The 16,995-nt window shown below is 31.1% G+C and overlaps 1 protein-coding gene across 3 annotated transcripts; it reads right to left on the bottom strand.

Annotated features, from left to right (window-relative positions):
• Positions 1-31: 31 nt before the first annotated feature.
• On the bottom strand, positions 32-16,776 carry LOC116777349 (peptidoglycan-recognition protein SA-like). 3 transcript variants are annotated; one of them, XM_061526415.1, is made up of 6 exons: positions 16,296-16,584; positions 13,632-13,790; positions 8,570-8,725; positions 3,978-4,179; positions 3,498-3,610; positions 32-1,258 (listed from the first exon to the last, which is right to left on the bottom strand). In XM_061526415.1, the coding sequence occupies exons 1-6, from the start codon at positions 16,501-16,503 to the stop codon at positions 969-971; spliced, it is 1,128 nt and encodes a 375-aa protein (XP_061382399.1). In that variant the 5' UTR covers positions 16,504-16,584; the 3' UTR covers positions 32-968. The 3 variants fall into 3 exon arrangements, with proteins under 3 accessions (XP_061382399.1, XP_061382398.1, XP_032526740.2); XM_061526414.1 differs by lacking the exon at positions 13,632-13,790 and having other exon boundaries at positions 16,296-16,582; XM_032670849.2 differs by lacking the exons at positions 32-1,258; positions 3,498-3,610; positions 3,978-4,179; positions 8,570-8,725 and adding an exon at positions 12,256-13,327 and having other exon boundaries at positions 16,296-16,776.
• Positions 16,777-16,995: the final 219 nt, after the last annotated feature.

Genomic DNA, 16,995 nt, shown 5'->3' on the forward strand with positions numbered 1-16,995 from the left:
TTACTGGATGCTAAAATAACTGGGACACAGGTTAAAATATTATTATTATCATTTATTTTTCACATTTGGTCATTATTTCTAGTAGTAGAAGTTAAAAAATATACATTGTTCTTTTATTAACTTTCGTACAAGTAATGTAATATATATATATTTTTTTGTGACAATCATTAATAAATTCTATATATTTTTTTCTAACATGTATTCATAACAATATTTTACGACTCGGACTAATTGATTATGATTCCATCCCATCGTATGTATGAGAAAATAAATTTGTCTACGTAGTTAAAAGAAAATATACAAAACAATGCTTCCTTGCATGATAATATAATTGAATATAATTAATGTTACTGCTCAAATAAGGAAATTCAATAGTACGACTATAACTCGTTCAAGGCAAGACCATCGTTCGTCTCGGCTTCGTTACGCGAGTAGACATTCTTATATTCAAATATATTTTAACATCACGCTTGGTTTCATTATCAGGAAAAGCTTTAATAACAAGGTAAGGCCATTAAAAACATTTAAAAATAAAGAAGTAGCCGATGCGAATGTTAACTAGCGTTATCTTTAACTCTTGTATTCCTTCTAGCCTATTCTAATTTTAGTACTAAAGGACTTGATAGAGATGTCCAGAGATCACATTGATAGTGTAACCCTTGCTTGCAGAGTTTTGGGTGTTATACAAAGATAGTGTGGTAAAATAATAATATGGAAAATTCGGCTTATACGTTAACATTTTTATTTATGAATTCATGTTAAAATGTGATTTAGCATTGCTCCTGTGATGAAATCGTTTCTGTAACATTAGTCTTAATTTATTTATCACTTACGACCTTTTGTAAATAAATTGTCATGGCATGCATAAACACAAATATTAAAATGAGTGGTTTTTACGTCTAAATAGGAAAAATAATCGTTTTTTTGGTACCTTTGGTGGTGCAACACATACTCGTAATATATGATTACTATATATCTTTGGGGACTTCGTATAAAGGTGTGTCCTTGTACTTTTCGTGAATCTGTTCGCATGAAAGTCCTTTGAACCTGTTTTGATGGTCGTAGTTGGGCCACCGACGGATTGCATTGTAGAGGTTGGAGCCAGGACTGGCCGAGTCAGAAATATCTTTGGCTCCTACTACTAGGAAATCTCGCCGCAAGTAACCGAGCTTCACACCCTCTGCCAGTATTAATTGAGTTCGGTTTTCTTGTTCGGGAGTTACAACTGCGTGATTTTCCATCTCTCCTCTGTAGTCACCTGAAAATGGTTAGATATTAGTGTCATTCACCCATAGTCATAATATGAATTGATCTAAATAAATTATAAACGAACTCGTACCATAAATATGTACATCGTCAATTAAAATAAGCATTATAAGCAAAATAGTGTATAAATGTCGTAAATAAGAAAACGTGTATAAAGATAAATTATCAAAAAACGTTGTTGAGGAAATTTCTTAATTAGAATGACTAATCTTTAAAATAAAATAGTACTTTTTTTTGTTAAATGAATGTATAGTAGCCATATAGTTTGGCACTCGATATCGACAGTCACGTAAAAACTTTTTTTTTTTCAAGTTTTTATATTTCGAATTTAAAACACATACAATAATTTAAAAATATATAGATATTACGATATTTTACATTTTTTTCGTATTAATTATGGAAGAATGGAGTGTTAAACAAAATCGGATAGCGGTGATCGCATTGCACAAACGGTACGGAGCAGCCGGTCATACTCCAGACACTTCAAGAGTAGAAGGATTAGCCGTATGTTCGTCACTCATTATCATAATTTTAACAGAAACAAAAGCACATCTGTCGAAGACGAGAAAAAATTCTAGAACTACAAAGACTATTATTATTATTAATATTTTTGTGAAAAAGATGTGAAAACTGCAGCCGGAGTATATCAAGATGTGCTTTTGAATAATGTTGTGAAAACTCGGCAATATACTTTTGATAAAAAAGTGGACTTTCCAGCAGGATTCCGTACCTGGTCAAGGGACACGAACTACCCAAGCCAGGATTTAATACCAACGTTTATAAGTTTAAAGACTGGCTCTCATCTAGCCCAGACTTCAACTCTTTGACTTCAAAATATTTTCAGTTTTAGAGGGACTGGCCTACTGTAAATGACGTGGCGACATTGTCTTAAAAAATGTTTGAAGCAAGCAGTAGTAAAATTTCTCTTGGAGACAGTGCGTAAATCCAAAGAAATGTGGCCGACCGGATTAAAGGTCTGTATGAATGCCGAGACTAATAAATATGTAGTTACTAGGAGATGCACCTTCGCAGTTTTTTCTCTTGAACAAAATCTTTTGCTTCAAATTGAGAAAATCGGCCTCAGCTTTTCTTTTATAAAAACCACCCCAGATAACTGGACTAAAAAAAAAAAGATTAACTGAATCGATTGGAACATTCGGTTGCCGGGATCATCTCTCCGGATAAATAAGTCCCCCAGTATCGCGTTCCAATTGTTTCACTCGCTTCACGCAATAAAAAAAAATGCATTTTCACTTGTAAAACAACTTATAGGACTATACAGAGTGTGTGAAATATTTTTTTTTGCAATTCATCATTGAATAAACGCATATATATATATATATTGTAGGAATATGAGAGGGTAGGAGAGACTCAAACGACATATAAGCAGTTGTCAGAGGACATCAGGGCTCTTTTTCGTTCGTAACGCGCGTTGGTGTGATAGTTTAGTCGTTAGAAGATTTTAGAAGTGTGTTTAAATCTTTCGATTGTGTTATATTCGGATTTCATGTAACGATTAGTTTAAATCAAGATAGTTGAAAGTTATTCATTTAGAATTGTTTTTATTTTTGTGTAAATTTAATAAATTAGCGGTGGAATTGTATCAAATGTTATTTTTTTAAAAAGTCAATTCTTACCTTGTTTCTAAGAATATATATATATATATATATATATATATATATATATATATATATCTATATGTATATTGTTATTATTTATTTAACGCAATTGTTATTATTTGAATAACTAATAATTGAGGGTAGTTGTAATTATCAGGAGTCACCAGCATAACCACCTGCGTAGCCACCTGTGCATGTGAAGTCACAACAATGTTGGTATAAATAGAGGCAAGAGTATAGATTACAGAGAGTCTCGCTCAAGCTGGTGCGGGGTATGGTACCTCTTTGAACTAAGGGATTAGTCAAACTACGAGGTTACCTTCAAGAGTCTGAAATCCTGACGACATTCAAGAATAAAGTAATCGGTGACGTCAGTTATACTGACGTCAATCTTTTCAAAAACGACAAAGTGCTTTCTACTCCGACATATATATATATGTATAGACACGATATGTTCAGTCATACTTTAACTACGCTGATGGTAATGGATATCTAAGGTACAAGCGATGTATATTCACGAAATTGTATAAGTATTTATGTATGTAATATTCTTTATGTGAGGTTTGACTAGTATATATTTGAAGATGTAGGCTATAAAATATAACTAGTTACCAAGGAACCCGATGCCCATAGAGCATCGATTATAACCACGTGTATGTGCGCCTTCAACTGACCAGCCACGATTTTCATACACACGCCCATCGTTACCAACCGCAAAATTGTAACTGAAAATAAAATTTGTTTCTTATATTAAATTATTATAATATGTAACTGGTGAATAATACACAATAAGTTCCAAGTATTCATTATTTACAGTGTGTTTCTACAAAAATCCTTTTAATACTATTATTGCCTCATATTAACTTAGATATAGTTCAGGATATTTTTAACATAAAGCGCTTGTCTTCGGCTACCTTTAAACATACAGGCTATTCATTTATTCAATAAAATATATGTGATTGTCAAAAAATGTATTTACCTTCTCATTTAGTTTTATAATATAATATTTTTTATACATTTTTAATTTAGTTATAATATATTGCAAAATTTAAAACAGTCAACTGCACTGTGCACAGAGTGTAAACAACTTACGGGATGTCATAGCCCATGTCATTGATAAACCAGCCTTGCAAATTTCGGAGTTCGGCTGCACAGGCTTGGAAGCGATGACATTGTGGGCCGACTGTGTTTTGTATCACGACCAACAACAACGGTTCAAAATCATATGTATAATACGTGTAGTTATACGGCCGTGCGAGCCACATTTCACGAGTGATTCTCCATTCGTGTGGAGCTGGAACCAAATTCAAATGATGTTTTTATTTTACGAGTATATGTTAAATATGTAAGGTACCACTACGTTATTTATATTATTTTTTGATGTTACTATAAGCCATATTGGCTTTGACAGCGTACTGGGGCTTGCTATTGTAGGTAACGTACCTACATCTATAAATAATACCAATGAACTCGCCCACTGGAAAGCATGATAACCGATTTCGATAAAATAATCGCTGATAGTTGGGGATTCCATATCTAAAAATATTTGTATTTTTATTCTAATTTTTGTTTAGTGACTCTTAATGAAAATGCTAGTATTCCTAAGTACTTCATAGTAACAAGTTAACAAAACAAAAGGGTGCAATTTGCACGATGTAACCTTATAGTCCAGGAGGAATAGATGCATGAGTGCCGAAAACTATTCGATCTCAATTTTTTTATATGATCCTCTTTAAATTGCCCTACTGATGATGTAAATGCATGTTGCCATCTGGCAACCTGGTGTCATACTGTTTAAACCAAAATTATTTAAACAATTGCAAGGAATAGTTATTTTTCAACCGGACTTTTTTTTCATATTCTTTATTGAAATACCAATAAAAAAGGTTTTATGACTTTTCACAAAAAGGTAAATATTTTTAAAAATATGAAATTTTAAAGGCTCGAAAAATCTCAAATTTGAGTACTTTCGACCCATGAAAAATATATTTAAAAAAAGAGACGAAACCTTAGCATTTAAGGAATCACCGTGCGGATGCCGAGTCCATCGCGTTGCAGGGAAAGGAGCTTCAACAGCGCCTGGGACTACGACTCTCTACCTAACCAAATTTGAAAGAAACCTACTAGGACTGCCTTCGAAAGATGTTCCAAGAATGAGTTGATATTAGGTCTGGACACCCAAGACTTTTAGTAGGTTGTACAGAGATTTAGCCGTTATAACTCTCGCTCCCATATCTACCGCGCTCAAATCCACGACGAACCTATTTCGAGTGAGTTTCGTTAGTGAGCTCCTTAATAGCATGGTCTTTGTGGATATTGGTTTCCCAAGGAACAGTAAGCTCTTTTATTACAACGTTCTTTAAAATTCGCGAATACATAAATATGTCTGGTCTGGAGGCCGACGCACAAATATCCTCTGGGATTTTGTATTGTTTCTCATACGTATTCATCATTATAGCCCAATCTGAAGCCGCTTTAAGGATAGAGTAAGGCTTGATGTTTGATTTTATAGTCCTAGTGCTTTCTCTCACAAAACCTACTGATAGCTCGTTCTTGGTTATTTCCCTTTGCGCTCTGGCTACCGAAAGACTAACCGCTTCACGTATGATTTCCAGACTCCTATCGTGACGACGCGAGTATTGACCGTTATCCAGGAGTACTTTACATCCCACCAGCAAATGCTTAGCAGTTCTAACTGCCTTCCTACAGATACGGCAAGTTTTATCGGTACCTTTACCCCATCTTAATAAATTACTCTGATCTGGGAGAGTCATAAGAAGCGCATTGAGATAAAATGAATTAAGGTGCGCCATTTTAGTGCTAATGGGATGCAAAACTCTCCTATGTTGCACTCGTTTTGCATCTCTAAACTCATTGTATGGATCTTATATTTATCATTATCGTCATGCTGAATAAAAGACTTCAATATATACGTATCTTGGGCCTTCTTACTTGATCCTAACCCTACTGTGTTACTTTGTGCGCCTATCATAAACTGCTTATGGAATTGAAGCCTTAACTCTAGCTCTGGCGCATCTTTGTCTTTTGGGAGCGATGTAACGACGTCATTATGGGATTTTCCCGGGATATATCTCTTGGAAACTCTTAGGTGTTTGTAGAGCTCCGATGGCCTTTTTAGTCTCATCCCAAAACTATTGCGATCCCTGAATAAAGCCTTTGAATCAGCTGTTAGCGCGAGCCCGAGCCACAACTTCAACATCTTTATGACGCCTTCATCTAATTGTGACAAAAGGATTTTATTAAAATTATAGACGAGGAAAGGCTAATTTAAACTTGAATTTAGGTAGTTGTCGTAGATAAATTTAAATGGTGCATTTTCCGTAACCGTAGAAACTCATTGACCACATAACGATAATCCCAGATCGTATGAGGTATATCTTTTATTTCGACTAAGGAGACACAGACAGTGACAGTTATTTGGTTTTCTCCCCTTCATTCAATATTACTTGACAGTGTTTGGGGTTAAGAGTATCGTGAGTTTGTCAGTGAAGTTTAAAATGGATTCTGTGTATTTATTATTAAACTTGAACCGATACCCCTATTTTTTCTCATTGCTGATTTGTTTATCTACTAAGATATTAATTACAATATTAAATACTATTGGAGATAAACAACAACCTTGAAATAGTCCTACATTGTAACTCAAAGTTTTTTAAGGGCTTTCTTTAGGTTTTATAGAAAACTTTAATTTTTAGTCATATGACGCGATCATATCACTAACTAGGGGTGGAAAGTTGTACCATCTCCGTAAAATGTACCATCATATGCTTAAAAACTGCGTAAAGACTGAAAAACTATTAGTAAAAAACATAAAACAATCGGTTGAGAATCGACATGCACAAACTGGTATTTGTATTTCAAATGTTATATCAACAATTTTGTCACAAGAACAAACAAAGATCTTGAAGTTTCATACAAAGAGTGACCTTGAATAAATAAAAAACTAAGAACAACCATTTTTTTACTTATACATAATCGTACACATATCATGATACATATAAATTAATATATATATATATATTTTTTAATTCATTTGAATGCTTTTTCTAAAAGTTTAAGTGCGTAACCAATATGCTTTTTTTTATAAATAGGTAATTGTGATTTCAAAAAATGTTCAAATATCCTTGTCTTATTATCATTGATATAAATGCAAAAATTAATATGATAATAAAAAAATATATAAACTGATAAAAAAGTAATTTTACTTTCCTACATGTTCCGAGTTATGCTTAAATAACTTGAAAAATTGATATCAGAAATGAAAAAAAATTAAAACAAATTATAGATAATTTATTTAATAATACCATTGCTCTCTTAAACAATCTGAATAAATTGATAGTTTTTATGATAAATGATAACTAATGTTTTAAGGCACAGAGAGGCCGATGCAACGCATGAGTCGGAGAGAGACGGCGATACTTAAAGGTAAGCGACGCATAGTTGTGTGCAAACGAAATTAACAATTAAAAAACTGATATAAACAATGTTTTTTTATAAAATCTCTATTAAAAATATTATAAAAAATCGTATGGAGAATTTAAAAAAATATATTTATATATTTTTCATGGGTCGAAAGTACCCAAATTTAATATTTTTCGAAACTTTAAAAATTCATATCTTTGAAAATATTTACTTTATCGTGAAAAGTCTTAGGACCTTTTTTATTGGTTTTTCAACAAAGAATATAAAAAAAATTGTCCGGTTGAAAAATAACAATTCCTTGTAATTGTTTTAATAGTTTTGGTTTAAACAATATGGCACCAGGTTGCCAGATGGCAACATGCTATTTATATCATCAGTAGGGCAATTTAAAGAGGATCACATAAAAAAATTGAGGTCAAATAGGTTTCGGCACTCATACGCTGATTCCTCCTGGCCTCCTCTCTCTTCCATACCCATTGTGTTTTATTTTACTTGTGAGGTTTATAATTGAAGTTTTTAAAATATGCCAGCTTATATCTTGTCTCGCAAGAATATAAAAATTGTTTAATTTTAATGATATAATAATATACTATTTGTTTAGTGCAAAATAACTTAACTTATTGAAGAATAAATAATTATTCCTGATGATTTTTCTAATTTAATTATGGATATATTTTATGAGAAATTTGTCAAAAATGTGATTCCATACATTAATGTTTGCTTTAGGTGCTAACAATATTGATGGCGATGAAATATTAATGACTAATCCTTAATAAGTGACTTTAGGTATTTCACTTTTAATCAATTGCTCGAAATACTTTTCCATCATTATTATCTCCAGTCAATTTAATTATTGTCAGATGCGACTGTTTCCACTGGAATAAATGTTTATTTACCGAATTCATGTAAGTTCAAATTAATCACGAAAAAGTGAAAAACAATTGTTCATAATTTTTTAAGACTAATTTTTTTTTTGCCATGAGTGCCGTCGTCAAAGTCAATGTTCAATATTTAGGTAATACTGGTAGACAAGAATGAAGAACGTGATTAAGACAATATAAAATATAATTCAAATAAATTTTGTCCATTTAGTGTAATATGTTATAACGATGTTTGTTCAATAGTTTTGACGTGCTGTGCTCTCAAATGAAAACGTTTTTTAAAATATTAATTAGATGCTGGGTGTCTAGAAAATAAGTGAAATAAGCAGAAAATGAATTTAAATATTCAAATTGCTTCACCTCTGTCCTCTTCCTTAGTCTTGCTCGTCATAACTGAAAAGTAGGCGATGAGGGCAACGCAGACAATCAACACGATAAGCGCTGCAGCACAGGATAGTCGCTCCGTGCGCGAACTATTCTTTATCACCTGCCATAGGTACTTCGGTAAGGGCAGCTCTAGAAATAAAAAAATATTCTTTTATTATAAAAGCCTTAATAAGAAAACATACTTAAAGACTTGATAATATAATGTTAATAACATAAGCAATTACCATTTCAGTTCATTAATAGTATTTACGGTCTATATTAGAAGTTATCTAAAAAATTAGTTTTGGCTTCAATCGTAGAAAATTATTTAAAACTAAGCTTTTTCTTGATGTTGGCCTCTTATGTGAAGCTTATCATATTTTATTATATCACCCGATTTTTGTTTCCTGTAGCGCACGTTGCTTAACAATTGATCTTGGAAGAGGGTTAAAAGGAAGAGACGTTCAACAACTCGGCAAAGGCTAATATAAAATGTACTGCTCTTACTGGCTTGCGTCTGCTGACGGTATAGCATTTATATCCTCACGCAAGTGATCTGTGACATTTGTTGCTTAAGTTAATAATTTAAATAAATATTTTGCTCACTTTTAGTGTGGTTTTATCTTCTAAATAATTGGCTTTATTATGGAATTTGTCCTATACTTAAAAATTGCAATCAATGCTTAAAGTTGATTTACATACGGAGGTACTCTGTTGACTTACATTATTAATATCGTAACCATTTTCCACTTTTCAAGTCATTCTCATATTTTAAAACTACAAATTTTTTGAAGATTTTTTATATATAAAATTATAAATTATTTAACTCGCAGTTGCATAAAGACACGAATTTTTATTTTAAATGTTTGTGAAAATAGTAGAGCTTCTGAATATTTCATGAAAAGTATTTTTGAATACACGACTTAATTTTTAGTGAGCTATCCTCCAGTATTTTGACTTTTGTGTTGGATTTTGAGATTTCTTACCCAAAGCATTAAACAGGACCTTATTACTCCGCTACCTATCCTTCCATAATATCAACCGTTATAATCAGACAATTGAACTTTTTAGGAATGATTTTTACAACATTTAAAATTTTATTAATATTTAATTGGGGTTCTATACAAAAGACCTTGAAAGTTTCTTCGTCGTTATAGATAATTGCAGGGAACGTTACTTACGCGAGTCCTTTTGGTATTTGTCCGGTTGTAAGCTTAGAAGAGTAGTGATTAGATAGAAAAAATAATATGAAATGTCTGCAGTTTACACTACACCATAATAGGACAGTAAGAAATATATCCAAAAAGATTGCAATATTTTCAAAAAACTTACATCTTAGATTTTATTTAGGCAGATAACCTATAAATCATATCGAAAATTTCTTAGAAATAAAGGTCGTTACATATTTTTTTATTTTCTTGCCATCCAAACAAATGATTCACAGGCTTATCACAAAACCAGATAAATGTTTCATTGTAAATAATTATAGATTGCATAAAAATTTTAAGTGTTGGAAAATATTATTACTATTGAAATTATCATTTAGTTATTTTGGCAATCAAAACTTTCTGCATCTTTCCTTTTTAGAAACTAGAAAATCTATAAATATTGATATGCGAAATACAAATCAATTTCAAAATGTATTTATCATTGTTGTCTATCAGCGTTGTTATCTGGTTAATTTGAAATCGCAAGAGATAAGTCGAAATGGTATATGAAAACAAAGTAACAAAAGGTAAATCGATTAACACGCTAAAAATTACGCTTTAACAAAAAAAAAATGTACCCGCCAATCAAGAATTGCATTAGTGAGCTTAGAATTTCTTGAATAGCTGCTATTTATTTTTTATTTAAAGGTGTATTAAAGAAGCCCGAACCTAACACTATGTTTCAATAATATCAATTCATTTTTAGCAAAAGTAGGTGGCATCACAGGTATCCTTTATAAAAGAACTAACAAATAATGAGATCTAAGATTTTCGCGAGTTTTATTCATTTAAAAGAACTAATAAGTTTGTTGGAAGTATCGTAATTAATTATTGAAGTAGATATATTTTGTTAAAAAAATAAACGCTCATTCGGGTGGCAATTTATAACTTTTTCTCCTTGTGTAAAATACAAGCTGTATGTTATTATTGGCTTAATTTAAATTTATTTCATTATTCGGATAACAACTTGGTACTGTAGCTGATTGGTACTGTAGCTGAAGTGGGAATACCTAGAATAGCTAGAAATTTATTTACAAAATCTTAAAATTTCAAAAAAGATTAAAAGATATACCTAACTTTATAATTAGGTTTACTGTTCACTGTTCATTACAACCCGAAAAGTATTGAAAACGAAGGAATTCTTCTGAACTTATGGAGTTTATGTATAAAATTTATAACTTAATGTTTTGCAATGTGGTTGGAATAACTGTGAAAAAGGGTTCTTTTTTATCAACAGAAATAACAATGTGCATATGATAATTATCTTTAGATTACATACGGTAAAGAAACAATGAATTTATTTTTCATAGTAAAAGACAACCTATAAGTATGCATAAAATTATCCATAATCGAATTAAGAACATCAATTCTTAAAGTATACATTTTTTTTTACTCTTAGGGTACGTAAAGTTATGTTATTGTACCTACCACTTATTAAATAGATGTCACTTCAGCAGCTAAATCACGTGTTCCAACGTGTTTATATAAAAATACTGAAAAACTTACATATTAAGTACTATTTAATATATTTTTTTAATGATTGTTTAACAAAAATTATTGCAAATATTCTTCATATGAAACTAATATGTTTAATTATTATCTACTTTTATATATCGTTCCGTAGTTATAAAGCTTTGATAAAATATTGCAAGATTATGATGACCTTATTTGAAAACGTTGACATCTACGAGTCATCGATGAAGTTTGTATTAGAAATTGTTTATCAATAACACATCATTTTTATTATAAATTAAATATAAAATGTTTTATATTTATTCATTTATCTGCACTCATTTTATACATTGATAGTACATTCTATTATTCGTTCGTACTATGTTCATTATTTGCGGTAAGCATTAGAGGGTAGATTCAAAATTCGTCTGATTTATGTGACTTCTAGTGTTAAAAAAGTATAAGCCTGATTAAACTGAAACAAACCAACCTACCGCAGACGTGATGATAATCATTGTCTACATCTTATATTTCACACAAATAAAAATTAAATAGCATATAATTATTTAAAATTTACCTTATTGGAAAAGAAAAAAATATATTTTTACATTTCAATATGGAATAAATGTATATATAAAATTAGTTATTAATGTGTCAATGGTTTTTCCACTCGCTATTCAATTCTCACAAGGTGACATGACATGTAGTTAACTTCAACGTGATTGGGTTCGTCGCTTGAAATATCGTAACATTTAAATCAGTAAACAGTTCTGAAAGCTTCATTATTTAAAACAAAACAATGAATACAAAACGGGAGAGTTTTAATATACTTCACACTTTATAGTGTTGAAATAGTTTGAATTATTTTTAAAAATATCTATTACGTTTTGAAACGCAGATGTTATGAAAACTAAACGCATGATTTTGATTAATCGGTATTTGTAATAATTAATATGAAATAATTACTTCAATATCATATTATAAGAAACATAAAAATAATTAAATCAATAAAAAAAAGCGTTACGTCATTTATAATTTATTCGTATAAGTAATAAAAATGTTTTTACATGTACTCCTTGTCATAAGCTTATTTTTACATAGTATTTAAAAAAACAACTCTTAAATATTATTTTGTGAACACTTCAGCTGTATAAACTTATTTTTTTTATTACTAAAATAAAATATCGTCGAGACTTTTTTGAGTTTAATTTTTTTCTTCTCTTCTGTCCACCAAATCTAATTTTCGTTAATTTATGTAGGTACACTTTTTAAATTTCATAACTTTTGATCATTTTTATTCATCTTAATATATCTATAAAATATAATACTATTCTTTATATTAAACGAAAAGTATCACAGTCAATAACACTAATCACTTACACAATAATATAATTCCTACATGAAACATCTACATTGTTTCATTACTGGGAGAAATAAAATTTATTTTATTTCAGATTAACCAGTCTGTAAACTGTAAAAACTGCCTCTCATAGCATTTACTCTATTTGAAAATAAATACATGAAATTAAATTAAAATATCAATCATTTTCAAACATCCGTTGTCTTGGCAGGCAACGACTGGCATTAGCCCGATTCCAATGTAAGAAGTGACCTAGCTGGGTCATTATATGGGGACCAGGACTAATCGTATCGAAGTTAACCTGACAATGGCCGACCAACGTATAATCTTGTCGTAGAACGCCCTCTCTAACCAAAACGTCCAGAAGAACGTTTAAATGTTCAAATTGCTTCGAGTCTGGCTGGTCATGGATGTAATTTCCCATAAACATGATCGATATAGCTCTAGAGTTAAGAGAGCCTACCATAGCCCCGTGGACGTTAGCGCCTCTACCCTCAAAAACGAAGCCGTTGCCACCGACGAGGAAATTTGGACCGATGTCAGATAGCTCTCGTCTTAAATGGTCTTGTTGGATGATTATCATCTGTTCTATGCATCTGTACCTTTGGTTACAATAATTGGCCGCTGAATGACCAATGATGACTTTAGGAACAGGCAGATGCAAGAAACGTACGTTATAAGGATTCATCGCTTGCCAGTCACCCCGACGTAAGTACCACGTTTCATTTAGACCTTAAGGAACAAATAATGCACTGTAAATTTTATATTATTAGAAAGAAATATGTGTTTTTTGTCGAGTTAACAGCCTAATATTAGACTTGAAACTGTTTTAAAGAGGTAGAAAAAATGAAAAATCATTTAAGAAGCACAAATACAATCTAAAAACATTTAGTTTTTAAATAAAGAAGGTTTCAATAGGATTAAAGTAAATGAAGAACTATAAAAATTATTAAAGTTTAAAAAGGGGAGAAAGAATAAAGAGAAACAGTTTGTTTGAAAGTGTTTATCACTAATTTGGAGGGGGTGATCTGGTTACCTATATCAAGACGAAATTGTTGGTTCGGCAACGCCACATAGACGAGATAGATGACAAGCGCGGAGGCTACTACTAGCGCCCAACATACAAATACTGCGACGCTGCAACGCAACCTCCGCGCCTGTTTGGTTGATACCAATTCGAGGCCCAAGAAACGGCCTGAAACAAGGAAATACTTAGGTACATAAAATCTACTACACACTCAGAGAGATTTTGATTTTGTCTTAATATAAGTTTGCTCCTTATTCAGTTACTATCGAAATATATATAACATATATTTGTTACCATATTATTACGCATAGGTACTTTGTATTTGATACATCGAGGAAAATAAACAAATTATATCATATAGATAGCTTCTTCCTATTTCTAAAGGCTTAGGTTAATGTTTTAGTTACTACAGTGAGTAGGGAACAAAACTATCGTTTAGTTCTTAGAAATATATGTTTAATGTTATAAATATATTATATAATTATCTTGCTTTATGGAATGGTTAAATTTTAAAATTGGATAATATAACAATTATCATAATTATTACAAATTTTTTTTTACATAAATTTTTAACGATTATCATTCAATTCCTAGCTATCACATTAGTATTCTTACAACATAAGACGACGCCTATTTTTGGAAAAACCTGCTTGTAGACTTGCGATATTTTTAAAGTAAGACTTTTCCTGGTTATTTGCAAAGTTTTATATGATTAAGGTTACTAATAATTTTGTAATAATTCATTAAATAGCTAGAAATAACAGGATTTTTCAATATTTAATAATGACAGATTTAAATCCTCTATAACCGTGAACTGATAAGAAGCGAGAATTAGTATCTATACAAGAAAATTCCTTTACATCGTTGTTTTAGAATATCATTGTTATTTCAATTTAGAGCATAAATTATGAGTTTTAAGGTAGTGACGATAAAATCTTACAATGTCAGAGTAGTCTCATTTAGTTATGTGAGGTGACAAAATATACGTACGTATACATACATAATTCTTAACAAGCTGTTTGTAAGATAAATAAATATCTGTACATTTGGATGTAATAAAACGTGATCTTGGATATTTACGTTTTACGAAGGTATTAGACATAAAATGAAACATCATTGACGTCAGTTAGGATGATTGTTTGTTATAAATTTATGTATAGTGAATTAACCTTTGGAAGAGCGATGTTAAGTGATTGAAGAATCTATAACTTCGAATTGACTTTTGATACTATATATAATTACTAGTATTTTATAGCCTGTACTCTCGTCTATTGAATGAGTTGTTCACCATTTGTTTGGGAAAACCAAACTGTGTTGTATAGACATAGTTTCTTGTGTTGATAATGACAATTTTAAGACATAAGTAAAATATTTTCTGGCCACTATGATCTTATTTGATACCAATCTTTGTTAAAATGTAATGATTGATAGGAATTTATCTCTTTAATAGATGAAATGGATAAAAAAATTTACCCAAAGTTTTAACAACAAGGATCAAAAGTATTAGATAGTACGTAATATATATATATATATATATATGTGTGTGTAAAAAAATAATGAATGCAATATGGAATGTTGAAATTTCATTTCCATTCCGAGTTGAAAATTAATCCAAATTTATATCATAAGGTTTTATGAAATCAGTTTTAAGTCATTATCTTTTTTTATTGTAGAAGGCGAATAAAGAATAAGCCTAATATAACAGAAAAGGAACAGCTTGCATATGTATCATGATCATGAACGATACCTTACGAACGATAGGAACCTACTATAAAAATTCAATGTTACGCACATCCTAACAGCATGTTAATATTTCAAATAAACAAATGGCACACCACAGTTTGTTTCGATGTTCTGCAGATATAACTTTGTTCTCAATATTTCAATAACTCTCTAAGTTTCTTTGTAGTTTTTGTCTCTACTTTCAATATATAGTCCAAAGATACACATTTTTTTGCAACAGCCATGAGGGCTGACCAATAGTTTAAAATGATACTAATAATGTACGAGAACAAAACTTTTTAATGTAAAATGTATCTATACTTTTTAATTGATTAAGGTGATAAGAATAAACATTGAATACTGAGTTAATATTTATATACTGTATATTTATATCTTAAATGTTGTCGCTTTAAGATAACGTATAGCCATGAACGCTGGTTAACAAATCACATTATTTAATTATTGTATTTCAAGTAACAACACGCCTTTGGTTATAGCTCGCGGCTTCGACTCTGGCTACAATGCATTTTACAACAACATTTTCCTCAATCTCGACTCTATATACCTTTAGATGATCTTTATGATGTCACTTATAAAGAACATGTTATCTTCTGTGATATATTTTTGTTTGTGTATTTATGTATGTTTATTAATTAGTTACATTAATTAATTTATGTCGTTTGAAACTCGTTGAGAGAATAATATTGATATTAATTTCCCTTAGTTACGAACCTACAGCGTTTAGGAAATATGTACACTGTTATCACTCGTACACAAGTCCGTAAATATTTATAGTTATAATATCTATAAGAGAATTCGCAGTAAGCGTGCCTTAAATTGATAAAGATTTCATGCTTATTCTTATTAAAGCGTCGCATTGTGCAGTCGCTAGGCGGTCTTTAAAGTGACGAACAACAATGGCGCGCAAACAAAGGATTGCGTGAATTTTACCTTTAAGAGTTTCAGCATTTTGTACATTTTGAGTGACGGAGACGAACTTGGGACCGATGTGGACCTTGGAAGACTTGCTTATATTGAGGTTGGCGACCGCGGGTGAGGGTATGGCCGAGGCGATTGCACTTTCGTCTATCACGGACAACTCCGCGGGGACCCTACTCTGTGCAACCGTCTGTCCCGTATCCTCCCTGCTTCTCCACATCACAACACAATACGATACAACCGCGAAAACAACAACTCACGACGTCGTCTGACGGCTGACTGAACTCGTTTACTAGTTATTACTGGCCACAGCGAACGGACTGATATGGCTAATCGGAATTTGCGTTCTCCCAATGCAATTTTTTGAGTAATGTCGTGATAATTGCCTATTTGTTGATAAAACTTATATTTATGTTTATCTTATAGACAGTATTTTTAAACATATCGCTAGAATGTATATACATCTATATGATAACAGATAAATGTTGTATATTTTTAAACATGTAATATATTATCTCACTTAAATTTTACGCGCCTACAGCTAACAGCTCTCGTCAAACATATTCACAGCGAATCGGTGGGGGACGTGATTAAGATAACATAATATGTTTTTAGGTTTAAACATATATTAGGTTTATCCAAAAATTGTTTTTAGTACAGTAAAGGATCGTTCTCTGTAAACTTCTAAAATACTCAAAGTTTTAGCTTAATT

Source organism: Danaus plexippus, chromosome Z (assembly GCF_018135715.1).
Source record: "Danaus plexippus chromosome Z, MEX_DaPlex, whole genome shotgun sequence".
Classification (NCBI taxonomy): Eukaryota; Metazoa; Arthropoda; class Insecta; order Lepidoptera; family Nymphalidae; genus Danaus; species Danaus plexippus.